At 42.6% G+C, this 27,210-nt stretch overlaps 1 protein-coding gene across 2 annotated transcripts; it reads right to left on the bottom strand.

The window, feature by feature from the left end:
• Positions 1–581: 581 nt before the first annotated feature.
• LOC122938060 (zinc finger protein 271-like) lies at positions 582–13,951 on the bottom strand. 2 transcript variants are annotated; one of them, XM_044293337.1, is made up of 3 exons: positions 13,839–13,951; positions 10,703–10,762; positions 582–2,636 (listed from the first exon to the last, which is right to left on the bottom strand). In XM_044293337.1, the coding sequence occupies exon 3, from the start codon at positions 2,602–2,604 to the stop codon at positions 1,465–1,467; it is 1,140 nt and encodes a 379-aa protein (XP_044149272.1). In that variant the 5' UTR covers positions 2,605–2,636; positions 10,703–10,762; positions 13,839–13,951; the 3' UTR covers positions 582–1,464. The 2 variants fall into 2 exon arrangements, with proteins under 2 accessions (XP_044149272.1, XP_044149273.1); XM_044293338.1 differs by lacking the exon at positions 13,839–13,951 and adding an exon at positions 13,162–13,831.
• Between the last annotated feature and the right edge of the window lie 13,259 nt (positions 13,952–27,210).

Here is a 27,210-nt window from a genome sequence, read left to right as displayed (position 1 = left end):
ATACCCTAAAATACAGTCCTTTTATTTACTTCAGACCCAAGAATGCTTGGTATACTGGGGTGGAACTACAACCCCTAGCATCCTATTAGATCTAGAGAGCCTGGCCTGCCATCCTTACATGAAGTACAAAGCAATAAAATATATAAAACACACTCCATAAAGAAAAAAAAAAGAAAAAGAAAAAATGGTTGGCACTTGTTCAGCAGAGACAGGCATAAGAAACTTCCAAAATAAACGAGGATATATTCCACAGTACTCCCTTTATTAGATTCCATGCACGATGCAGCACTAGACAGGTAGAGCCGACCATGCCAGTAGAGTACGGCTTCCCTGCATCGTGCATGTAATCCAATAAAGTGAATTTTCTACAGATGGGGGGGGCGAGTGCTGTGCAATAGATCCTCGTTTATTTTGGAAATATATAAAACAACCACAATGGATAGACCGGTACAGACGGCTCCACCAAGAGGACTACAGGACCCAGCTAGGGATGCTGGGTAACAGGTCCATGTCCTCACGGTGGGAGCAGCTACTGTGTGCAGGGAGTCTACATGACAGAGGTCAATGTCCAACGCAGAAGATAAAAAAAAAACTGGAGCAAGTTTATTGCAGCCTGACAGACAGCGAGCGCTGCGCCCAGATCACTGGAAACGAACTTTAATAACTTGCAGAATGATTTCTTACAGAATACAGTGAAGATTTCAATAAAAGCTGAACACTGAAGAGTATTTTCTTGTATGGACTGAAATGACATTTTATTAACCCTTCCTGAACGTAAAAAAAAAAGAAAAGAAAAAAAAAACTCCCCACCCCTGGTTTATTATATAACTAAATCCAAACTAATGGCTACTAGCGTAAAACTTCGGTAGAGGTGCACCGTCCGTGCGAGGCGTCAAACTCCGCCGCAGGAAATGAAACTGGAGGCAACGGTGGTGGTTTTCAGTGATGCCGACGAGCAAAAAGGATGAAGATTCGGAAGGTTCGGAGAACATCGATGGTCAGTAGCACAAGTTCATGCTGCTCCTCCACCCAACGCATTTCCATTCAGTAGGTTGCAGAGAAACCTAGACGCTCACCCATCACATAAGCACTTGAGAAACATCTGCTTTCTTCAGATCCTTGGAATCGTGATCTGAGACATAACCCCCCCACCCCCACCCCCAATAATCCGAGTCCTATCTACAACAAGGGACGTCCAGTATGATCACCAGTTGGCATGCAGCTATCTCCAAGAAGTGTCTCGTAAGCTTCTCCTGCCGACGTCCTCTCCTGTGATGATATACATGGGTAACTATATACAAAGTGTCCATCGCACAAGACATCCCTCTCATCAGAATGACATGGTGGACACGCAGATAAGAAAAATAAGTTGGATACTGCCAATGAAGACCAACGTAAAGCTCGCTCTGAAGAATTACGGGGGGGGATCGGCTTGAAATTTAAAAACTTCGACTGTAAAAGCAATTAGTTAATGGGCTTTGGCCTCTCCGCGTTCTGCATGTTGTGCACCCGGATGTGCGCCAGCAATGTCTCCTCTTTGTTGAAGCTCCTCTCGCACTGGTTGCACGGATAGGGTTTGTCAGGAGCGTGCGTGCCCTGGTGGGCCACCAACTGGGTTTTCAAGAAGAAGCTCTCGCTGCACTGGGTGCACTTGAAGGGCTTAGTGTCTGTGTGCACCCCCTCGTGAGTGATGAGCAGGGACTTGTCGTTGAAGCTCTTCTCGCAGTGCCGGCACTTGTAGGGCTTGGGTTTCAGGTGGCACTCTCCGTGGGCTTCCAGGCTGCTACGGTTGGGGAACCATTTGTTGCAATGGTTGCACTTCTGAGGCTTCTCTCCGGTGTGGGTTCTCTTGTGGGCGACAAGAAGGGACTGGTCATTGAATTTCTTATCGCACTGGTCGCAGTGGAAGGGTTTGCCTTCTCGATGGATGTTGCTGTGAGCGGCAAGCAGAGCCGGCTTGGAGAAGCTCTCGTCGCACAGAGAACACGGATAGGCCAGTTTTCCAGTGTGGATTCTTTGATGGGCTTCCAAAATAGACTTGTCTCTGAACTTTTTCTCGCAGTAATTGCACTGATGAGGCTTCTCGTCCGTCAGGAGGAGGGGGCTGTTGCTGCCACTTGAGTTAGAGCTTTCGGTGGGAGTTATGATTGGGGTTATGATTGGGGTTATGATTGGGGTCACGATTGGTGTTATGATTGGGGTCACGGGAATGTCAATACGATTAACGGGTTGGTGCCCCTTGCGATGCATCATCAGGTCGGACTTTGAGAGGAAAGTGGCGTTGCAGACATCGCACACGTTGTTACTGATGTTTTTGTGCATTTTGCGGTGGGCTTCCAGAGAGGCGCTGTGCTTGAAGCACTTCTCGCACTCTGAGCAGTAGTACTGTCTACGTCTTCTCAGGTTTCTTCCATGTGTAGGAGGAGAGTAGTCACTATCTTCGTCATCGTCTTGAAGGCTTTCGTCTTCCAAATCCTCATCGGCAGGAACAAAGTCTTCATCTCTGCGAGGCCTTTTCACCGGCCTTTTCAGCTGCTCCTCCTCTTCCGGGTCAGGCTCAATGTAGACGTCAATGGTTTCTACATGGGTGGGACTGTCATCCATTCTCTGTGGAGCTCAGACTGCTTCCAGATAATCTGTGAAAGGAAAGAGAAGGCGGTAAGTCAGCGATCAGTGGCGGTAGGTTCTGTCTGCAATACCTGTGCAACACACAAACCCTAAGGAAAACTACAGTCTTCACTAAAATATTGAAAAAATACAGTTGCAAGAAAAAGTAAGTGAACCCTTGGTGATAATGTGGATTTCTGCACAAATTGCATCAGAAACACATACAGGTGTAATGTTAACCCCTTAGAGACCCACACACCTTAGACTAGGGATCGACCGATATTGATTTTTTAGGGCCGATACAGATACCGATAATTTGTGAACTTTCAGGCCGATAGCCGATAATTTATACCGATATTCTGGGAATTTTCATTTTTGAAAAAAAATAAAAAATTCCCACAAATCTGCTGAAAATTAATGTTTATTGTTAATGTGTATTTTATTTTTTTTTGTAAATCTTTCTTTTTCATTTATATTTAATATTTTGGTGTTTTTATTATTTTTTGTAACTTTTTTTTTTTTTAACTAGCTTTTAGCCCCCTTAGGGACTAGAACCCTTGTCCTATTCACCCTGATAGATCTCCATCAGGGTGAATAGGAGCTCACACTGTCCCTGCTGCTCTGTGCTTTGTGCACACAGCAGCATGGAGCTTATCATGACAGCCAGGGCTTCAATAGCGTCCTGGCTGCCATGGTAACCGATCGGAGGCCCAGCATTACACTGCTGGGGCTCCGATCGGAGGAGCAAGGGAGAGGGGATCCTGTGGAGGGGCGCACTGCGACTGGGGTGGGGGGTCCTATGCGCCACCACTGCTTAATACTGGGGGGGAGGGGGGGCGCACTGCGCCACCAATGCTTAATACTGGGGGGGGGGGCGCACTGCGCCACCAATGTCTGATACTGGGGGGGTTGGGGGGGGCGCACTGCGCCACCAATGAAGCTTAATCTATCATTCATTCATATACAGGAGGCGGGAGCTGCAGGATCACATAGCCGGCTCCCGACCTCTATGAGCAGTAGCTGCGATCCGCGGCACCTGAGGAGTTAACTACCGCAGATCGCAGCTACAGCTCATAGAGGTCGGGAGCCGGCTATGTGATCCTGCAGCTCCCGCCTCCTGTATATGAATGAATGATAGATTAAGCTTCATTGGTGGAGCAGTGGCCATAGCTCCTCCCCTCCTCCTGTCCCCTGTCCTTACATTGGCGGCAGCAGCAGCACAGGGGGAGGAGACACTGCTCCTTCTCCCCTGTGCTGCTGCTAAGGGGAACACGGAGAGCGCTGTCAGCAGCGCGATCTGTGTTCCCCATACACTATCGGAATATCGGCAAAATAAATGCCGATACCGATAGTGTTCAAAATCCTGAATATCGGCCGATAATATCGGTAAATCCGATAATCGGTCGATCCCTACCTTAGACTAGGCAGCCTCCGCTGTGTTTCACATGAGAGAAAGGCTCCTGTTCTAACTGCCCAGATCAGCAGATATTCTGATCCAGGACATTTAATCCCTTAGATGCCACTGTTGATAGCGACCAAGGCATCAAAGTGGTTTAGAAGGAGGGTCTCCCTCCATCTCCTATCAGAACCCTGGGAATGAGGTTGCAGGGGTGCTGATGTATCCGCATGGTGGCCTACGGCCTAATGAAGTATTTCCTTTCAGGCGATTACAGAGTTTTATTGTAGAATTAGTAAATGGTTAAAAACTTTAAAATGTTAATAAAAATAAAAAAACTCCAAGTTAAAATATATACCCTTGTCCATTGAAAAAAAAAAAAAAAAAAAAAAAAAAAAAAGCTTTTCAATGTGTAAAAAAAACACATTGATTTGGTATCACCACATCCGTAACAACCCGCACTACACAGTTCATGTAATGTATCCCATAAAGTGAATGCTGTATAAAGAAAAGAAATCAGAATTGCCGTTTTGCTTATGTGCCACAGAAAAAAAATAATAATACAAAAAAAGGGATCAAAAAGTGATATGTACCCCAAAATGATACCAATAAAAACTACATCATCCCGCAAAATCAACCACTCTCAGCTCTGTAGAAAGAAAAATAAAGTTATGGGTCTTTGGAAGGAGCAAAGCAAAAACATTTCTTTTTATTCCCTATAACCACTATGACGTACAGGTGGTTGATGTAATGTATGGAACGGGCTGCTGCAGTGAATATCATACAGCAGACACCCGGCCACAATGATGGGGAACAGCGATCCCATCAAACAGTTACCTTAACCCCTCAGGTGCCACAGTCATGCTGATGCGGCTCCCTCAGCCTTCCAATCAGAGCCCCCACAGCAAAATTGTGGGGCTCCGATCAGTTACCATGGCAGCCGGAACGCTTGTGAAACCTTCCAGTTCCATGGCACAGCTCAGCAGATACAGTGTAAAAATCCTATTCACCCTAATAGATCTCTATTCTGGTAAATAGGAGAAGGGATCAAAAGCCCCTAAAGGGGCGAATCGTTAAAAAGTTAATATAATTTTTATTAAAAAAAAAAAAAAACATTAAAAAAAACTATAATAATATTTCCTGTTTTCCAATAACAGACATGGAAGTTTAAATGGTGCCTTTAAAAATACAACCTATCCCACAAAAAATAAGCCCCTTATGTGGCTATATGAAGAGAAAATTTAAGTTATGCCTATTGGAACGCGAAGAGGAAAAAACGAAAATGCAAAACCAAAAATGGACCCGGTACTTAAGGGGATAAAGGGTTTTAATTGTGCAAAAGTAGTAAAATATAAAAATATACATAATTGGCATCACTGTGATTGCACTGACCCAGACAAAGTATTGCTGTTCTTCCCCCACCCTCCCAAAACAGAATTTAAAAAAAAAGTTTAAAATCAGTAAGTTATGTGGACCCCTAAGGGCTGTTTCACACGAGCGGATGCCGTGCGTGACATCCGCTCCGTGAAAGAGTGCCAAGACCCGATGCAGACTTCAGAGGCACGGAGCATTAACATGACTGATAATGCTCCGTGCCTCTGAAGTCTGCATCGGGTCTTGGCACTCTTTCACGGAGCGGATGTCACGCACGGCATCCGCTCGTGTGAAAGAACCCTAAATGATGCCATTAAAAACTACAATTTGTCCACAAAAAACAAGCCCCTGTACAACTACAGTGATGGGGAGGGGAGAGTTCTCCCTCTTGGAAGGCAATGATGCTTTATCACCAGGCCCAAAACAGGCTGCTCACTAAGGGGTTACCGACTTATTGAGCCCATTGAGTAAACGTCCACCAAACCATGACGCCACCCCCTCCATTCCTCAGTCCTTCCATGTTTCTCTTCCCCAGTGCACTGTGGCCCCTCTAGGAGGTCCTGGGTACACCTCAGACTGGTCATGGCCTCCTTCCTGGTGTTCTTCCAATGACGGTGGACACAAGCTGAGGTTCCTATAGACTTCTGCTGCCCTCGGGTTCTTCATCTCTTTCAGCATCGCCTGTTGCGCTCCTGGGGGCAGTCGTCCTCTATATTCTCCACTCTATATTCTCCATTAACTGCAGCTTTCTACCTATATGCATGACGCACCAACTACTGTGTATACAGAGATGGAGAAGGAAGGCAGCAAAAAAAACAACCTTCTGCAATCTCAACGGGCCAGCCCAGCTGTCAGACAATGGATTCCCTGATCAAGCACGATCTCCATGCAGCTAACTATGCAAGGACGTTCAGAAACGTCCTTGAACAGTTAAAGGGGCTGTCTCACCTCAGCAAATGGCATTTCGCATGTAGATGCAGTTAATAAAAGGCTCTTACTAATGTATTGTGATTCTCCATATTACTTCCTTTGCTGGCTGGATTAATTTTTCCATCACATAGGAAAGATCGCCAGCCTATGTGCGCTCCCACGGTCCTGGCCTGTTGTGCATTTTTATAGGTATCACATTTATATCAGAATATCCTAATTATAGTGGATTTAATATATAAGAGGCCATATTGTTATATGTTATGTATTTTAAAGAGGGCCGAGAGAGAGGTTCATGGAAAGGACAGTTCATGTACCACTCCGAGTCATTCTTGTCTCCTTGTGGATTTATGACTGCGATAAGAATATTTTCTAGACGCATCTGGTGCTAATTACCTCTACAGTTTGGTATCTATTAATGAAGCAGAAAATCTGTAATATCTATATACACGTATAATCAACCTTAGTTTTGTTAGTATAAAAGATAATCAATAGGACTTATGTATCGTTTTATATTATTGGATATTATTAAAGCATGAATTTAAAGTGTAGACTGTGTTAACAAGTCCTTGTTCAAGGAAGATGGTGTTATTTTAACTAACAATCAATCATCCACTGAAGCAACCGATGAGACACAAATGGCTGTGAGAGAACAAGGTTTATTATATTATCGGTACATAAATCTGAGAGTATGGAAAAAGTCTAAATGCTGCCCAAACGTCTGTGTTTTGGTTGTTTTTTGTGTCAGAACTAATCCTTGGAGCTCTGATTTAAGGTTCCATATGTCATGTGTATAGAATGCGAGAAAGTCAAATGTGGATATTTAACCCTTACTGACTTATTGTCACCTAGGGGTAAATGAGTAACATTACACCAACAGCAGAAATGCATTTTGGGTAATACAATGACATCACAGTCATTATCATATGTACAGGTCCTAGCCGACAATGATTGGAAAATTCCAAGTTAGGAAAGTGTGTCTGATAAGTTTGTGATCATAAACCACACGCACATGAAGGGAGGAAACAGCAACAGGAAAGAACAACAGGGAGCAACAGAAGACACAAACAGAGAAACAAAGAAATTAAGCACACCCCAGGAGAAAATCCCAATGATGAGAACAGACCTTAGAGCTGACTTCCCTTAGACTCTGCATATCAACTGCATACTCGGGTAACGTATAACTTTAGTTTGTGTAGTATTGAATAAATTAATCAGCCTGATACTTAGTAAACTTCCCGCTGTAGGGCGGATGTATAATGTTAGATGTACTACATCAATATTATCACTATTCAGTAAAGATGCATATTACTGAATAACAGGTTCAATATTGATATCAATAGAGATCAGGCTTGATAATTTATAGGCTGTGTGGCAATACTACCCGATTACCCGAGATTTGTCATAGTTTGTGCAGAGCAAGAGTTCGTATCTATCATTAACATTATTGAGTTTTATATCTCATAATTGTGGTTGAGACGGCTTGTATTAAATTTTTATGTTTGAGAAGTGTTATGGAACGCTGGTGGTCGCGTTAGAGCCATCTAGTGGTGAATTTTGGGTACTGCATATCACTGTTATTGCATATTATTGACTTATATTCATTAAGCTTTGATTGCATCTTAAGTTATTATATAATAAATCATTTATATTTTGCATAGACGCTTGTACCATGATTTACTGATTGCACAACATACCGTATTTTTCGCCCCATAAGATCCCCCCCCTTAAAATGGAAGGGGGGGGGGCACTAGTGCGTCATATGGGGTGAATACAGGGCAATAAAATATAACATGTGCGCCGTGCGCTCCTGCACTAAGCAGCAGGATGCCAGTCCGGTACCTCGCAAACTATGTTCCACTGATAGGAGGCATGGGGGCTGATAGGAGGCATGGGGGCTGATCTAAGGTCTGAATGGGGGGGGGGGGGTCTTATTTAGATTGCGGCTCTTATCTGAGGTCCGATTGGGGGTCACTCACATTGTGGTCTGAGCTGAGGTCTTAGTAACATTGGGGGTCTGATTTGGGCTGTCAGCTGAGTTCTAATTAACATAGGGGGTCTCACCTGAGGTCTAATAAAAAAAGTTTTTCCTTTTGTCGTCCGCTGAAACCTAGGCGCGTCTAATGGGCGTTTTATATGTCCACCTCGAGGATCAACTCCCTTTGAAATGTTTTCTTTTAAACCATTTTTTTTTATATAGATATAAAGCATTTGCTTTATATCCCCGACAGACCACTAGAAGAGTCAGCGCTTTTTCCTATAGTGCGCAAGCTGACCACTGCAGCTGGATTGTAGGGTGGTTGTAACCATGGAAACAAGGAGTTTATAATGAGGTAAAATGTAATCAAGCCAGGAAAGAAGGCAATATGGAGAATCACAATACATTAGTATGAGCCTATTAACCCATTCCCGACCTCTTTACGAAAATACCAGCACCACACATGAACGGCACTGGTGCATGGCCAGCGGGTCCCCGCTGTTTGAAATAGCAGGGACCCGTGGCTAATGACCGCGACTAGCAATAATGTGGATAGCGGTCATTAAAGCCATTTTAAGGCCGTGATCAAGGCATCTAAAGATCGAAAAATCCAGCAGCACCAGTTTGTTACCGTCTGCATCCTCTGCAGACAATGGGGAAGCCGGTAATTGACTTTAATAAGCTGGGTATCTCTGAAGAGACCCGGGGTATTGAAGCTGCAATTCTTATGCTGACCAACAGATGGCAGGGTCAACATAAGAAATTCAGCTATTACCATTCTTCTCTATGGAACATGGTGATAAAGAGAAAAAAAAAAATTCTGAGTCTTGCAGCCTCAAACGCTGGCTACAAAAACAAAACAAAAAAGTAAAAAAAATATATATATTTTTTTTTACATATATATACACATATACATATATATATATATATACACACATACATACACATACATTTATATCACCCCCTTTCTGTAGAATAAAAAAAATAACACTATTATAAAATATAAATTGTAATACGGCAAATAGCGCAAAAGAACAAAGTATCAAAATGGCCGATTTGCAATTTTTTTCGTCACTTCTCTTACCCAAAAAAATGTAATAAAATGTGATCAAAGTCACACACTCCAAAATGGTATGAATAAAAACTACAGATTGTCCGGCAAAAAATGAGCCCCCACACAAGTATTAAAAAGTTATGGGGGTCAGAATATGGCGATTTAAAATTATGAAAAAAGACTCACTTTATTTTTACACTATTTAGACATAAAAAACCTATACATATGGGGTATCGTTGTAATCGTACCGACCCAGAGAATGAAGGGCACGGTTCCGTTTTACAGCAAATGAAATGCCATAGAGACAAAACCTGTAAAACAGTGAAGGAATTGCATTTTTTTTTCCGATTCCTCCCCATTTGGATTTTTTTCTTCTCACTACGTTGTATGACATAATTAATGGTGTCATTAGAAAGAACAACTTGTCCTGTAAAAAGAAAGCCCTTATATATGTGAACAGAAATATAAAAAGGTTATGGCTCAAGGAAGACCGGGAAGTAAGAAACAAAAACAAAAAACCGTGTCCAATGGGTTAAAGGGAACCCGTCACCGGTATTTTGGGTAAAGAGCTGAGGACATGGGTTGCTAGATCGCCCCTAGCACATCCGCAATACCCAGTCCCCATAGCTCTGTGTGCTTTTATTGTGTAAAAAAAAAAACGATTTAATACATATGCAAATTAACCTGAGATGAGTCCTGTCCCTGACTCCTCTCACATACAGGACTCATCTCAGGTTAATTTGCATATCAATCAAAACGTTTTTTTAACACAATAAAAGCACACAGAGCTATGGGGACTGGGTATTGCGGATGTGCTAGCGGCCATCTAGCAGCCTATGTCCTCAGCTCTATACACAAAATCCCGGTGACAGGTTCCCTTTAAGGATGGATTTTAAACAGTAGGCACCTGAAGTTCATGTATGCAATGGACGATAACATCGCTCACATTCACTCCCTCGGGTGCCGTGGTGATCTAATGACTGCCTGTTATAGTTCCGGACGGTGTAAAACAATTATGAAATTTTATCAAATTCAAAATCACCCTCTTTCCCCAAAAATGTATAAAAAAAACAATTAGCCGTGCACCACGGAGCACCGCGCTGCCTCATCTACATGAAACACCTCGTGCGATTAGCCAGCGGTTCACTTACTCGCCCGGCACTGTGGATACAGACACGACCGCGGCACGTGATCCGGTTACAATGCCTTAGTCTCTAACAATCAAGCGTAATCAGAAGATAATGTGAAATGAAGGAGATTCCAAAGGGTTCACTTACTTTCTCTCTCCACAGCACACTTACAGAGCCCTCCCCATTAACCTGTGTTTGCCAGGAGACGGCGGCTCAGCTACCCAGCGATTACTTACCAGCGGATGAAAGGAAACCGGCAGCAATAAAAAGGAACACTGCGCCAAACTGGAGGCGACCTGAGGAGAGAAGGCAAACCGGATGACACGGGTAGCAAGCAACACCCCAAATATACACGAATACAGCCCCCCTCTGACATCACCAATCGCATCTGATAAAGACTTACACTATAACTCACCAAGGATTGTCAATGACAAGGAGGAAAAACTACTGAGCTAAAGGAGGCACCGGATACACGTACTACATAGGGATCCAAAGTTACATTCTGTATTATACTCCAGAGCTGCACTCACTATTCTGCTGGTGCAGTCACTGTGTACATACATTACTTATCCCGTACTGATCCCGAGTTAGATCCTGTATTATACTCCAGAGCTGCACTCGCTATTCTGCTGGTGCAGTCACTGTGTACACACATTACTTATCCTGTACTGATCCTGAGTTACATCCTGTATTATACTCCAGAGCTGCACTCGCTATTCTGCTGGTGCAGTCACTGTGTACATACATTACATATCCTGTACTGATCCTGAGTTACATCCTGTATTATACTCCAGAGCTGCACTCACTATTCTGCTGGTGCAGTCACTGTGTACATACATTACTTATCCTGTACTGATCCTGAGTTACATCCTGTATTATACTCCAGAGCTGCACTCGCTATTCTGCTGGTGCAGTCACTGTGTACATACATTACATATCCTGTACTGATCCTGAGTTACATCCTGTATTATACTCCAGAGCTGCACTCACTATTCTGCTGGTGCAGTCACTGTGTACATACATTACTTATCCTGTACTGATCCCGAGTTACATCCTGTATAATACTCCAGAGCTGCACTCACTATTCTGCTGGTGCAGTCACTGTGTACATACATTACTTATCCTGTACTGATCCCAAGTTACATCCTGTATTATACTGCAGAGCTGCACTCACTATTCTGCTGGTGCAGTCACTGTGTACATACATTACTTATCCTGTACTGATCCTGAGTTACATCCTGTATTATACTCCAGAGCTGCACTCACTATTCTGCTGGTGCAGTCACTCTGTACATACATTACTTATCCTGTACTGATCCTGAGTTACATCCTGTATTATACTCCAGAGCTGCACTCACTATTCTGCTGGTGCAGTCACTCTGTACATACATTACTTATCCTGTACTGATCCTGAGTTACATCCTGTATTATACTCCAGAGCTGCACTCACTATTCTGCTGGTGCAGTCACTCTGTACATACATTACTTATCCTGTACTGATCCTGAGTTACATCCTGTATTATACTCCAGAGCTGCACTCACTATTCTGCTGGTGCAGTCACTGTGTACATACATTACTTATCCTGTACTGATCCTGAGTTACATCCTGTATTATACTCCAGAGCTGCACTCACTATTCTGCTGGTGCAGTCACTGTGTACATACATTACTTATCCTGAGTTACATCCTGTATTATACTCCAGAGCTGCACTCACTATTCTGCTGGTGCAGTCACTGTGTACATTATATTACTTATCCTGTACTGATCCTGAGTTACATCCTGTATTATACTCCAGAGCTGCACTCACTATTCTGCTGGTGCAGTCACTGTGTACATACATTACTTATCCTGAGTTACATCCTGTATTATACTCCAGAGCTGCACTCACTATTCTGCTGCTGCAGTCACTATGTACCTACATTACTTATCCTGTACTGATCCCGAGTTACACCCTGTATTATACTCCAGAGCTGCACTCACTATTCTGCTGGTGCAGTCACTGTGTACCTACATTACTTATCCTGAGTTACACCCTGTATTATACTCCAGAGCTGCACTCACTATTCTGCTGGTGCAGTCACTGTGTACATACATTACTTATCCTGAGTTACATGCTGTATTATACTCCAGAGCTGCACTCACTATTCTGCTGGTGCAGTCACTGTGTACATCCATTACTTATCCTGTACTGATCCTGAGTTACATCCTGTATTATACTCCAGAGCTGCACTCACTATTCTGCTGGTGCAGTCACTGTGTACATACATTACTTATCCTATACTGATCCTGAGTTACACCATGTATTATACTCCAGAGCTGCACTCACTATTCTGCTGGTGCAGTCACTGTGTACATACATTACTTATCCTGTACTGATCCTGAGTTACATCCTGTATTATACTCCAGAGCTGCACTCGCTATTCTGCTGCTGCAGTCACTGTGTACATACATTACTTATCCTGTACTGATCCTGAGTTACATCCTGTATTATACTCCAGAGCTACACTCACTATTCTGCTGGTGCAGTCACTGTGTACATACATTACTTATCCTGTACTGATCCTGAGTTACATGCTGTATTATACTCCAGAGCTGCACTCACTATTCTGCTGGTGCAGTCACTGTGTACATACATTACTTATCCTGTACTGATCCCGAGTTACACCCTGTATTATACTCCAGAGCTGCACTCACTATTCTTCACAGTCAGTAGTTACACCTGAACTCTACATGTTGATTCTCGCTGTAGTTGTTTTTATTCCATTGAGAAGATGCAGATTCTGGACGGTTACACAGGGCGGAGGCAGTGGTGATATTTTGGGGTGACCTCCCCACATTTGAGGAGCTGTAATCCTTTCTCTGTGTCCTGGAAGCTGCAGACGCCTCCACCACCACCAGGGGGCGCAGCGCTCCTTCTGGAGGGGCGCACTTTGCAGTATTTAGGGGGGTTCATCACTACTTGGGGGCGCAGACTGTTCCATCCCTCCCTGCCCCCATCACGAGGAGCACATTCTGGGGGCTGCACTATCCCGGGGGTGTGAGGCTGCAGGCTCCAGCGCAGCCGCACTTCCCGCCTTCTCCTGCCGCACGCCCGCTGCCGCCGCCACATCCCCGGCCCCAGCTGCCGCCTCTATCTCCCGACCACCCATCCATCCACCCTGTAATCCGCCCGGCAGACCCCGGCCTCCTCACCACCTCCACCGCCTGCCTGTCTGGGCCTCGCGCACCGCTCTTCAGGACGGCACACGGAGTGCCCGAGCTCTGAGCGCCCTGTACAGAGTGATATACCGCCCCGACAGCCCGGCACTGCGGCGCTACAGGCCGGAGAAGAAAGCCGTCCGTGAGAAGGGCGGCCCCGTCCAGTCACCCACCCGGCGAGCGGCGTCCTCACAACACAGCGGCGACGAGGCTGAAGCGCCAAAGAAAGCGGCGGCGAGAGAAAGGTCCCGGATGTGACGACACGGCGGGACGTACCCTGCGGCATGACGTCACCCTGAGCCCCGCCCTCCGCAGCTCTGTGTGTGAGGAGACTGAGGCGGCGGCCCCGCGCCTCACACTGGAGGGAAGAGACTGGAGTCACCATGAGAGGGCAGCTCGTGATAATGATACCGTGATAGGGCCAGAAAACAGTGTGAGAGGAGAACAGCTCCCGAGATGTCACAGTGTCACAATATAACAGTCATTATGTCACTATAATAGTACAGCGGTCACCTGTCATATCATAATAGTGTTATAATAATACACCGGTCACCCGTTATATCATAATAGTGTTATAATAATACACCAGTCACCTGTCATATCATAATAGTGTTATAATAATACACCGGTCACCTGTCATATCATAATAGTGTTATAATAATACAGCGGTCACCCGTTATATCATAATAGTGTTATAATAATACACCGGTCACCTGTTATATCATAATAGTGTTATAATAATACACCGGTCACCTGTCATATCATAATAGTGTTATAATAATACAGCGGTCACCTGTTATATCATAATAGTGTTATAATAATACACCGGTCACCTGTTATATCATAATAGTGTTATAATAATACACCGGTCACCTGTTATATCATAATAGTGTTATAATAATACACCGGTCACCTGTTATATCATAATAGTGTTATAATAATACACCGGTCACCTGTCATATCATAATAGTGTTATAATAATACAGCGGTCACCTGTTATATCATAATAGTGTTATAATAATACACCGGTCACCTGTTATATCATACTAGTGTTATAATAATACACCGGTCACCTGTCATATCATAATAGTGTTATAATTATACACCGGTCACCTGTTATATCATACTAGTGTTATAATAATACACCGGTCACCTGTTATATCCTAATAGTGTTATAATAATACAGCGGTCACCTGTTATATCATAATAGTGTTATAATAATACAGCGGTCACCTGTTATATCCTAATAGTGCTATAATAATACACCGGTCACCTGTTATATCATACTAGTGTTATAATAATACACCGGTCACCTGTCATATCATAATAGTGCTATAATAATACAGCGGTCACCTGTTATATCATAATAGTGTTATAATAATACACCGGTCACCTGTTATATCATAATAGTGTTATAATAATACACCGGTCACCTGTTATATCATACTAGTGTTATAATAATACACCGGTCACCTGTCATATCATAATAGTGTTATAATTATACACCGGTCACCTGTTATATCCTAATAGTGCTATAATAATACACCGGTCACCTGTTATATCATACTAGTGTTATAATAATACAGCGGTCACCTGTTATATCCTAATAGTGCTATAATAATACACCGGTCACCTGTTATATCATACTAGTGTTATAATAATACACCGGTCACCTGTTATATCATAATAGTGTTATAATAATACACCGGTCACCTGTTATATCATACTAGTGTTATAATAATACACCGGTCACCTGTTATATCATAATAGTGTTATAATAATACACCGGTCACCTGTTATATCATACTAGTGTTATAATAATACACCGGTCACCTGTTATATCATACTAGTGTTATAATAATACACCGGTCACCTGTCATATCATACTAGTGTTATAATAATACACCGGTCACCTGTTATATCATACTAGTGTTATAATAATACACCGGTCACCTGTCATATCATAATAGTGTTATAATTATACACCGGTCACCTGTCATATCATACTAGTGTTATAATAATACACCGGTCACCTGTCATATCCTAATAGTGCTATAATAATACACCGGTCACCTGTCATATCCTAATAGTGTTATAATAATACACCGGTCACCTGTTATATCCTAATAGTGTTATAATAATACACCGGTCACCTGTTATATCCTAATAGTGCTATAATAATACACCGGTCACCTGTTATATCCTAATAGTGCTATAATAATACACCGGTCACCTGTTATATCATACTAGTGTTATAATAATACACCGGTCACCTGTTATATCATAATAGTGTTATAATAATACACCGGTCACCTGTTATATCATACTAGTGTTATAATAATACACCGGTCACCTGTTATATCATAATAGTGTTATAATAATACACCGGTCACCTGTTATATCATACTAGTGTTATAATAATACACCGGTCACCTGTTATATCATACTAGTGTTATAATAATACACCGGTCACCTGTTATATCATAATAGTGTTATAATAATACACCGGTCACCTGTTATATCATACTAGTGTTATAATAATACACCGGTCACCTGTTATATCATACTAGTGTTATAATAATACACCAGTCACCTGTTATATCATAATAGTGTTATAATAATACACCGGTCACCTGTTATATCATAATAGTGTCATAATAATACACCGGTCACCTGTCATATCATAATAGTGTGATAATAATACACCGGTCACCCGTTATATCATAATAGTGTTATAATAGTGTCATAATAATACACCGGTCACCCGTTATATCATAATAGTGTTATAATAATACACCGGTCACCCGTTATATCATAATAGTGTTATAATAGTGTTATAATAATACACCGGTCACCCGTTATATCATAATAGTGTTATAATAATACACCGGTCTCTTATTATTTCATAATAGTGTTATAATAATACACCGGTCACCTGTTGTATCATAATAGTGTTAGAATAATACACCGGTCACCTGTCGTATCATAATAGTGTTAGAATAATACACCGGTCACCTGTTGTATCATAATAGTGTTATAATAATACACCGGTCACCTGTTGTATCATAATAGTTTTAGAATAATACACCGGTCACCTGTTATATCATAATAGTGTTATAATAATACACCGGTCACCCGTTGTATCATAATAGTGTTATAATAATACACCGGTCACCTGTTATATCATAATAGTGTTAGAATAATACACCGGTCACCTGTTATATCATAATAGTGTTATAATAATACACCGGTCACCTGTTATATCATAATAGTGTTATAATAATACACCGGTCACCTGTTAAATCATAATAGTGTTATAATAATACACCGGTCACCTGTTATATCATAATAGTGTTATAATAATACACCGGTCACCCGTTATATCATAATAGTGTTATAATAGTGTCATAATAATACACCGGTCACCCGTTATATCATAATAGTGTTATAATAATACACCGGTCACCCGTTATATCATAATAGTGTTATAATAATACACCGGTCACCTGTTATATCATAATAGTGTTATAATAGTGTCATAATAATACACCGGTCACCCGTTATATCATAATAGTGTTATAATAATACACCGGTCACCTGTTATATCATAATAGTGTTATAATAGTGTCATAATAATACACCGGTCACCCGTTATATCATAATAGTGTTATAATAATACACCGGTCACCCGTTATATCATAATAGTGTTATAATAATACACCGGTCACCTGTTAAATCATAATAGTGTTATAATAATACACCGGTCACCCGTTATATCATAATAGTGTTATAATAATACACCGGTCACCTGTTGTATCATAATAGAGTTATAATAATACACCGGTCACCTGTTATATCATAATAGTGTTATAATAATACACCGGTCACCTGTTGTATCATAATAGTGTTAGAATAATACACCGGTCACCTGTCATATCATAATAGTGTTATAATAATACAGCGGTCACCTGTCATATCATAATAGTGTTATAATAATACACCGGTCACCTGTTATATCATAATAGTGTTATAATAATACACCGGTCACCCGTTGTATCATAATAGTGTTATAATAATACACCGGTCACCTGTTGTATCATAATAGTGTTAGAATAATACACCGGTCACCTGTTATATCATAATAGTGTTATAATAATACACCGGTCACCTGTCATATCATAATAGTGTTATAATAATACACCGGTCACCTGTTATATCATAATAGTGTTATAATAATACACCGGTCACCCGTTGTATCATAATAGTGTTATAATAATACACCGGTCACCTGTTGTATCATAATAGTGTTAGAATAATACACCGGTCACCCGTTGTATCATAATAGTGTTATAATAATACACCGGTCACCCGTTGTATCATAATAGTGTTATAATAATACACCGGTCACCTGTTGTATCATAATAGTGTTATAATAATACACCGGTCACCTGTTATATCATAATAGTGTTATAATAGTGTCATAATAATACACCGGTCACCCGTTATATCATAATAGTGTTATAATAATACACCGGTCACCCGTTATATCATAATAGTGTTATAATAGTGTCATAATAATACACCGGTCACCCGTTATATCATAATAGTGTTATAATAATACACCGGTCACCCGTTATATTATAATAGTGTTATAATAATACACCGGTCACCTGTTATATCATAATAGTGTTATAATAGTGTGATAATAATACACCGGTCACCCGTTATATCATAATAGTGTTATAATAATACACCGGTCACCTGTTATATCATAATAGTGTTATAATAATACACCGGTCACCTGTTATATCATAATAGTGTTATAATAATACAGCGGTCGTCCGTGTGAGGGTTCAGACTCCATGTTGTGTTCTCAGCCTCCACGTTTGTATTTCATGCTGCCATTTTTTGTGTAATGAACTATAAGCTTCTTGTGGAAAGTTACTGACACTTCAAGGTCACTCATTGCCACCACCAACGCTTGTTAGAAAGGAATCTTAACAAGCGTCAGGAGTACTAGTATGGGGCTAGCACCCACAGTTAAGATTAAGGAGACGTTTTAGGCGTATAGCCAAGAAGATGCTCATTTCAGATTGTGTTTTTAATAAGTTAATGACGTAAATGTTTGACTACGTCTTCAGTTGGAAATGATCCAGAAAATCGCTTTATTAACCTCTGCTTTCTTTAATAAAGCTTAGAATCTCTAGATTCACAGCTCTATGCCTGTGTTGGTTTTTCTCTATGGGTACCTATAACTTCTAAATCGGAGTCCACCGCTCATCCGGCATTGGGGTCTTTGCTCCAACAGAAACTGGCGCCCGACACATGGGGCACGACTAAGTCCTTCCTGCTGAGACCCCCGACACCTGGACGTGCCACACCGGGACAAACAGACAAAAATCAGCGCTGAGGTAAGAGCTTTTTCTTACAAGTAGTCTGTACCTCCCTGTCTGGCATTTGTCTTGTTCGAGGGTCCGGCAGAGTATAAGGTAACTTTACAGTCGTGCCTAATTTATGTTTAATAATCTGTGACCCTGATAAAGGGCTGGCAGATAAGGGCATGAGTGGTGGATGGATTCAAACCAGGATTTTACCTGGGAATTGCTTGGGATGGTTCTGGGGGCAGCTGTTTACGTTGTTTATTGAGTGTAGAATCTGGCAGGAAGCTAGGGGAAGGGGCCAGAAGCCCAGAGAGGCTTTGGCTTTAACACAGAAGGTACACCTGGAAGGACAGGGTGGGGAAGCCTTTTGTGGGGAAAATAGACGTCTAAGGTTTCCCCTAGTATACACAGATTTAGGACTAGACAATGGGTAATCAGAACAGCGTTCCCGAAGAGTATGAGACAGCTAAACAACTGATAGGAAAGACAGGTGGCAAAGATGCGTTAAAGAAAGTTGACAAAGTGTTGGAAAAAGCAGGTATGAAGCATGGAAACCTCGATTTAGAGGTTTGGGAAAGGTTCAAGCACACCCACGGTGGGTGGATTAAGGATCATGCATGTGAAGATGTAGTTAACATCTGGATTAAGGCAGCAAGAGAGATAGAAACCGAAGGTTGGAAGCCACAAGTTTACAGGGGAAAGGTGTACTACAAACCACCTGAAGAGGAAACTGAAAAGGTTAAATCTGGAGGTCCACCACCGTATAATCTTTCAAGGGCGCATGCGTCTCCCACGGCCTGGAGGGATTGGTAGAAGACAGAACAGTCAGGGACAGAGTACTGCAGGACTTTTGGTAGATTGGCCAGGACAATGGAGGATGAGAGTTCACGGAGCCTGAAGTACGTAGTGCAGGAGGCTAAGGAGGATGTAGTCAAGACTAAGAACTGTCCGGACTGACATGGGGTGAGATGCCACGGGACAAATGGGAGGAAAAACTTCTCATGTCTGCCTTCATGGAAGGACTTAATTTAGGATTTGGGGTGTTAAAGTGCCTTGTGAGCCAGACCCAAATCCTAGGATTGGACTGAGACAGACCATGGGGACCATACCAAGTAAGTCCGGGGAGAAAAAAAGGAAAACTGCCAGACAAATAGTAAGAGAGAGAGTAGAAAAGAGACAATAGAGACGTATGCAGCTGGACTGCGGACGATTACAGGATGTGATTCAAATGGAGAACTGAGTGTGGAAACTTGCTTGGTGCAGCACAGAGGAAGTATTATCTCTTGCCTGTCCGTGTATCTGTGTGACCTGTTGCCGGTGAATATGTCTCAGAACCCGTAGGAACTCTGCTCAGATTGAGAACATATGGATACGGAAAGTTGAGTATGAAGAGTAAGACAGAGTGGAGAATGCTGGGGCTGCTTGCTGCTGCAGGGGAGTGATGTCAAGGCATTGGAATGTGTGATAGCGAGATCACTGTCTGCAATTTTAAGAGAAAATAACTGTCACGGATGGTGTTGCGGAAAACTAGAAGACAACAAATGAAGATCCGACTGACTTGATCCCAAACTAAGGAACATAAGGGTGAGCCCTGTAAAAGCCCTAGCTCCAACAGAAGCTGCCCATGCAAAGATCTCTATGATAGATAATTGCATGCCCTCGTGCCTCGACTGTATGACACCTAAACACCCTATAATAGTGAGGGGACACATCCACCGGCTCCCTACACTTAATACGGAGGGAGTCAGGGTCACCTAGGATCAAGCCAACAGGGAAACACAAATAAAGGAACAGACTTATCTGTAGAAGCATCAGTTGCAGCATCCAGCATGCACACACTCCAGGAAGTTGTATAAACCGCAAAGTGATGCAGTATGGGAGGGATTTAAAGGGAAGCAATCAGTGCAACTAGATGACAGCTGAGAGAGGGAAACGAGATGACAAAACAAAAGAAGCTCAAGCAAGAGGTTCTGAAGAACGTCTGTCAGAGCTTCTCAGATATCTGGCGGTGACAATAACAAGGCAATGTATGTGAGGTACTTAGTGTGAGTGTATGGAGCTCCAGAAAAGGTTTTTTGTTAATAAGTTCAAAGACTTCTGTGTGTGTTAATGTAAGGGAAATATTTCTTTATGTCTGTGCGAGCGAAATCAGCTTTACTGATGGAATCATCACAAAAACATAGGGAGGTGTGTGCTCTGGTTTTAGGTAAAAAAGGAGTGAAATTACTTTATTCTGGATATTATAAAAAAAAAAAACAATGATGAACAGACATAGGGAAACTCACTGTGTCTCCAGTTACTGTGTATCTTAAATCAGGATGTCAGCCCCCTCTAGTGAAGCAGTACCCCCCCCCCCTCAGTCATGCCCAGGAGAGAGCAGTGGCCAGTCAAATTGAGGCTTTTCTGCAGTCATGGGTATTCTAAAGCATGATGAGCAATTTAACCTGTTCTGTTCAGAAATGCAGGGTCACATTACTGCTGTGCTTACTCAGAAGCATAGTGAACGTCAACGCCCAGTAGCGTACTTCTCAGCTAGATTAGATCCTGTTGCTCGAGGCGCCCCCTCCTGCGTCAGGACAGTCGCGGCAGTGCAGGCAATGATTGAAAAAGCCTCAGAAGTAGCGTTGGACTACCCGGTGATTGTGCAAACACCTCATGACATGCAGGGCATTCTCACACAGCTGCAACCAAAACATATTTCTATGGCTAGACAACTCAAACTCCAATGTGCCCTCCTCATGCCAGACAATATTTCTTTCACAAGATGTACTACTCTGAATCCTGCTACTTTGTTACCAATCACAGATTCAAAAAAAAGGGTAGGGTAGCACAGGTAACCTTTTGTCTGATTTAGCTGAAAATGATCCTCATGATTGTATATAGTTGATGCAACAAAAAGTTCAGGATTTTCTCACGTGCATGAAAAACCTATTGATAACCCTGATGTTGAGTATTTTGTAGATGAAATCAGGTTTATGAGAGAAGATGGCCGGTTTCACACTGGATATGCAGTGGTCACACAGCATGAGGTAGCCGTGGCTGAACTACTCCCTCCGGACATGTCTGCACAAGAGTTGAAGGCACTCACTGAGGCGTGTAAAATGGCAGAAGGGAAGAAGTTGAACATCTACACAGACTCCAGGTATGCTTTTGGGATTGCACATGACTATGGACCCATATGGCGGGCTTGAGACTTTTTGACTTCTGCAGGTCAGCCCATTAAAAACAAAGACTCTGTGCTTGAACTAATGAACTCTGTTGCCAGAAGAAGTTGCTATTGTGAAAGTAAAGGCTCACACAAGGTGTACCACGGCAGAGGTAAAAGGCAATGACAGAGCTGATAAGGCAGCCAAGCTAGCTGTGCTCCGGCTACTGAGTGCTGTAAGAGCTTTAAAACCTGTGAATATATCCAAAGACACTCTGATCAAATTGTCTGAGCAGGCCCCACCTGAAGAAAAAGAACTATGGACTAAACAAGGGGCTGGGCCAGATGACCAAGAACTATGGAGAAATATGGAGAAATAAAGACAGAATCTGCCCTCCACGTCCTCTGTACCCGGTTATGGCTCAGGAGGCCCATGGGCCTACACATCTGTCAAAAGGTGCCATGGTAAGTGGTGTGGTAAATATTGGCTGGATTGCTCTAGGGTTCTCTACAGTTGCAGCCGTTTTGTGCAAGGATGTATGGTCTGTGCATTGAATAATCCAGGGCAAGTGGTGAAGACTCCAAGCAAGCACACCCCCGGGCCACTTGACCCGTTTCAGAGACTGCAGATAGACTACATACAACTACCAAAGGTAGGAGTATATGAGTTTGTTCTCATGTGTGTTGATCTCTTTTCAGGTTGGCCAGAAGCCTTCCCAACAGCCAAAGCCATTGCCAAGAACACTGCAAAGAAACTGGTCAGTGAACCGATATACAGGTATGGTGTTCCTGAAGTTATTGAGTCAGACAGAGGTTCCCACTTTACAGGTGAAGTCATGGGAGAGGTTATGCGAGCCTTAGGGGGTGACCCAAGTCTTTCATACAGGTTAACATCCCCAGCAGTGGTTGAGTTGAGCGCCTGAATGGCACATTAAAACTGAAAATGCAGAAGGCCATGCGGGAGACCCAGAGGCCCTGGACAGAGTGTTTGCCTCTAGCCTTATATTCCATAAGAACCATTCCAAACAAGAAGACAGGGTTATCCCCATTTGAGGTATTGTTTGGCAGTGCCCCAAGCCTAGGATTGTATAGTATGGTCAGTTACATGAAGGCCCTTGCTGAAAGGTTAGTTCACACTCATAAACAAGTGTTTGCTTCCATTCCAGACCCTGATTCAGCAGAAGGCACACACTGTCTCGAACCTGGAGATTGGATGGTGATAAAGAGGCATGTGAGGAAAACCTTTGAGCCCCAGATTTGATGGTCCCTTTCAAGTCCTGTTGAAAACTGCAACCTCTGTAAAGGTGTAAGGAAAGCCTAACTGGATTCACGCCTCACATTGCAAAAAAGGTGCCCAACCCTGAGGATGGAGATCCTTGCACTGCTACTGCTGGCTCTGAGCATTCAAGCTCTGCATGTGAACCTTAGGCATCATTAGGTCATGTTAAAAAATATGACAGATGCAGAAAATTATAAAAACTGTTGGATCTGTACTCACAGTCCTGTGAGTTCAAAGACTATGCATTTGGATTCCGGTACCGTGGTAAGAACTTGCTGACATAAATTGAAGAGACTTCTTATCTATCTGAAGACCAGAAAATGAAAGTTTTAAGTTTATCTCGACTGACTACTTAGATGGCCAAATATGGGATGTGTTAGGCCTGGTAAACCAAACTAATGATGTACAATCTCAGTTAATCATAGTTACTAACCAGCGTACTCTAGTTTTAGACTATCTTACTACTAAGGAGGGGGAATGTGTCAAATAATAGGATCTGCTTTTTGTGATTATATAGATCCGCAAGGTAACCTTCAATTAAGAGCAGGTGTCGAAAAGATGAAAGAAATGAGAGCTAAATGTCTGGATGCACATAGTGCTGACAAGGACTCTTGGTGGTCAGATACCTTCTCTTTCCTGAATCCAGCAAACTGGTTTAAAAATGTTGGTGGGTGGCTTATGGGTATAGTACAGGGAATAATACAGATCTCGTTGATTGTGGCACTCATTTACATTGTAATTAAGCTCACATTGATGAGCCTAAGCAGAGTGTATATCAGGAACAAAGGTAGAAAAGACCGAGACATGTTGAGTTGATCCCTCACACAGGTGCAGCTATGCAGAATCTGGGAAACCAGCAGCAAGGGGAATGTCTGGCTGAAGTATGTGTATCTGACACCTGTGGTTAGTGAATATCTCAAAATGGGGGAATTGTGAGGGTTAAGACTCCATGTTGTGTCCTTAGCCTCCATTTTTGTATTTCATACTGACATTTTTTGTGTAATGAACTATAAGCTTCTTGTGGAAAGTTACTGACACTTCAAGGTCACTCATTGCCACCACCAACGCTTGTTAGAAAGGAATCTTAACAAGCATTAGGAGTACTAGTATGTGGCTAGCACCCACAGTTAGGATTAAGGAGACGTTCTAGGCGTATAGCCAAGAAGATGCTCATTTCAGATTGTGTTTTTAATAAGTTAATGACGTAAATGTTTGACTACGTCTTCAGTTGGAAATGATCCAGAAAATCACTTTATTAACCTCTGCTTTCTTTAATAAAGTTTAGAAACTCTTGATACACAACTCTATGCCTGTGTTGGTTTTTCTCTATGGGTACCTATAACTTCTAAATCGGAGTCCACCGCTCATCTGGCATTGGGGTCTTTGCCCCAACACCTGTTATATCATAATAGTGTTATAATAATACAGCAGTCGCCTGTTATATGATAATTGTGTTATAATAATACAGCGGTCACCCGTTATATCATAATAGTGTTATAATAATACAGTAGTCACCCGTTATATCATAATAGTGTTATAATAATACAGCGGTCACCCGTTATATGATAATTGTGTTATAATAATACAGCGGTCACCCGTTATATCATAATAGTGTTATAATAATACAGCGGTCACCCGTTATATCATAATAGTGTTATAATAATACACCGGTCGCCCGTTCTATCATAATAGTGTTATAATAATACACCGGTCGCCCGTTCTATCATAATAGTGTTATAATAATACACCGGTCACCTGTTATATAATAATATACAGTGAATACAAGGCATTTACTAATGTTGAACCTGCAGCCCCCCAGAGGTACCAGTACAGTTGAATAACCCTAAGAAATAGCCTCATTTTGTAAACTACACCCCCAAGAAACTCAGCAAAGGATGTAGTGATGTTTTGACCCGACAGTTGTTTTATAGGGTTTTTTAACATTGGACCGTGAAAATGAAAATTCATTTTTTTCCCAGTATAGTTACTTTACCCCCAAATTTTTTATTTTTGCAATGGTTAAACAGGAGAAAAAGCACCAAATAATGTTTTACACAATTTCTTCCAAGTGCAGAAACACCCCATATGTGGACGTAAACTGTTGTTTGGGGACACAGCAGCGATCAGAAGAGAAAGAGCGGCGTCTTCATTTTATAACATGGAATTTGCTGAAATGTTTTTTACGAACAATATTTTAAAAAAATAAATAAATTTATGAGCTGTGTGAGGACCCTTCCTTAGTGTTTGAAAGAATCGACTTCGGATCTATGATCCCAAGCTCTATTCGCTCAAGCCCAGTGGTGTGGGAGGGGGGGGGCGCCAGAACTTAAGCAATGAGCGCTTCCATCAATACAGATGGAAGCGCTCATTGCTTTTTCTTTTATAAGATGCAGTGCATCTTATAAAGGGAATACTAGCGATCACTTTCATAATAGATGCGCTCACTAGTCTGCAGGAGGAGGGGGAGAGAAGCGTTGTGAGTGCTGTACAGCACTTACCCCTCCTCCTGCTCGCTCTTCTCAGGCTCCGCGCTGCTGTGTCCTGGCTGCCTGCAGCGTCAGGATGTATTGAGCGCACTCTGAGCTGATGCTGCAGGAGGTCAGGTAACTGCAGCGCCGGCCCTGAGAAGAGAAGACAGCCAGTACAGGAAGAGTGGCGGCAGGAGAGGTATTACAGTCTGATATGGGGGTCTGAAGTGGTCTAATGGGGGTCTGGAATGGTATATGGGGGGTCTGGAGGCCTGACAGGGCTGGTCTGGAGGTCTGACAGGAGGTCTGGAGTGGTCTAATGTGCGGTCTGGAAGTCCTACTGGGGGGTTTGGAGGTCAGATATGGTGGTCAGGAGGTCTAATATGGGTCAGATATGGGGGTCTGGAGGTCTAATAGGGGTCTGGAGGTCTAATGGGAGTCTGGGGGTCTGGTCTGAGGTCTGATATGTGGGTCTGGAGGTCTGATATGGGGGTCTGGAGGTCTGATATGGGGGTCTGGAGGTCTAATGGGGGTCTTATATGGCAGTCTTGAGGTCTAATGGGGGTCTTATATGGGGGTCTGGAGGTGGTCTAATGGGTGTCTGGCGTTCTAATAGGGGTCTGGAGGTCTAATGGGGGTCTTATCTGAGGTCTGATATTGGGTCGGGTCTTACATGGAGGTCTAATGGGATTCTGATCTGAGGTTTAAAACTGGGGTCTTATATGGGGTCTGACATAGAGGTCTAAAGGGGGTTTGGTCTGAGATTGGGGGATCTCATTTAGGGTTTTATATGGGGGTCTGATCTGAAAGGAAGGGGGGGTTGTACTAGCGCACAATATAAAGGGGTGTTTTTGTACTGTCTGTGTGGGGGACTGTTTCTGCAGGAAAGTATTGGGGGGCACAGTGGACACAGTATTGGGGGGCTAGATGGGGTGTTGAGAAGGTGGGAGGATGATGGAAAGGTAAGAAAGTAAGAGGTCTGTTTGTTAAACTCTGCAGAGACGAGGTGCGGCTGAAAGAAGTCACCATGGCGGTCTGATCTGACAGGAGAAGAAGAGGAAAGAGAATGTCTACATCAGAGAAGAGAAGTCACTGGATGTAAGGTCACTGGAGGTACATATGTGGCGCTGTATGACCCTGTATGTTCTGTAGCGCTGTATGGAATGTTTTCCAAGTATGTCTTTAAAGGGGTTGTCCGCTTTTTTTCTGTATGGGCGATGCCTTCTCCGCTCTGTTTACCTGCTCATCACTGCATATGCTACGGCTAGCGGG

Source organism: Bufo gargarizans, chromosome 5 (assembly GCF_014858855.1).
Source record: "Bufo gargarizans isolate SCDJY-AF-19 chromosome 5, ASM1485885v1, whole genome shotgun sequence".
NCBI lineage: Eukaryota > Metazoa > Chordata > Amphibia > Anura > Bufonidae > Bufo > Bufo gargarizans.
Note: the sequence above shows the minus strand (reverse complement) of the source record. Positions and strands in the feature narration are given on the sequence as shown.

Coding starts and splice junctions, on each gene's coding strand:
- LOC122938060 (XM_044293337.1), bottom strand. CDS start 2,604: ATGGATGACAGTCCCACCCATGTAGAAACCATTGACGTCTACATTGAG.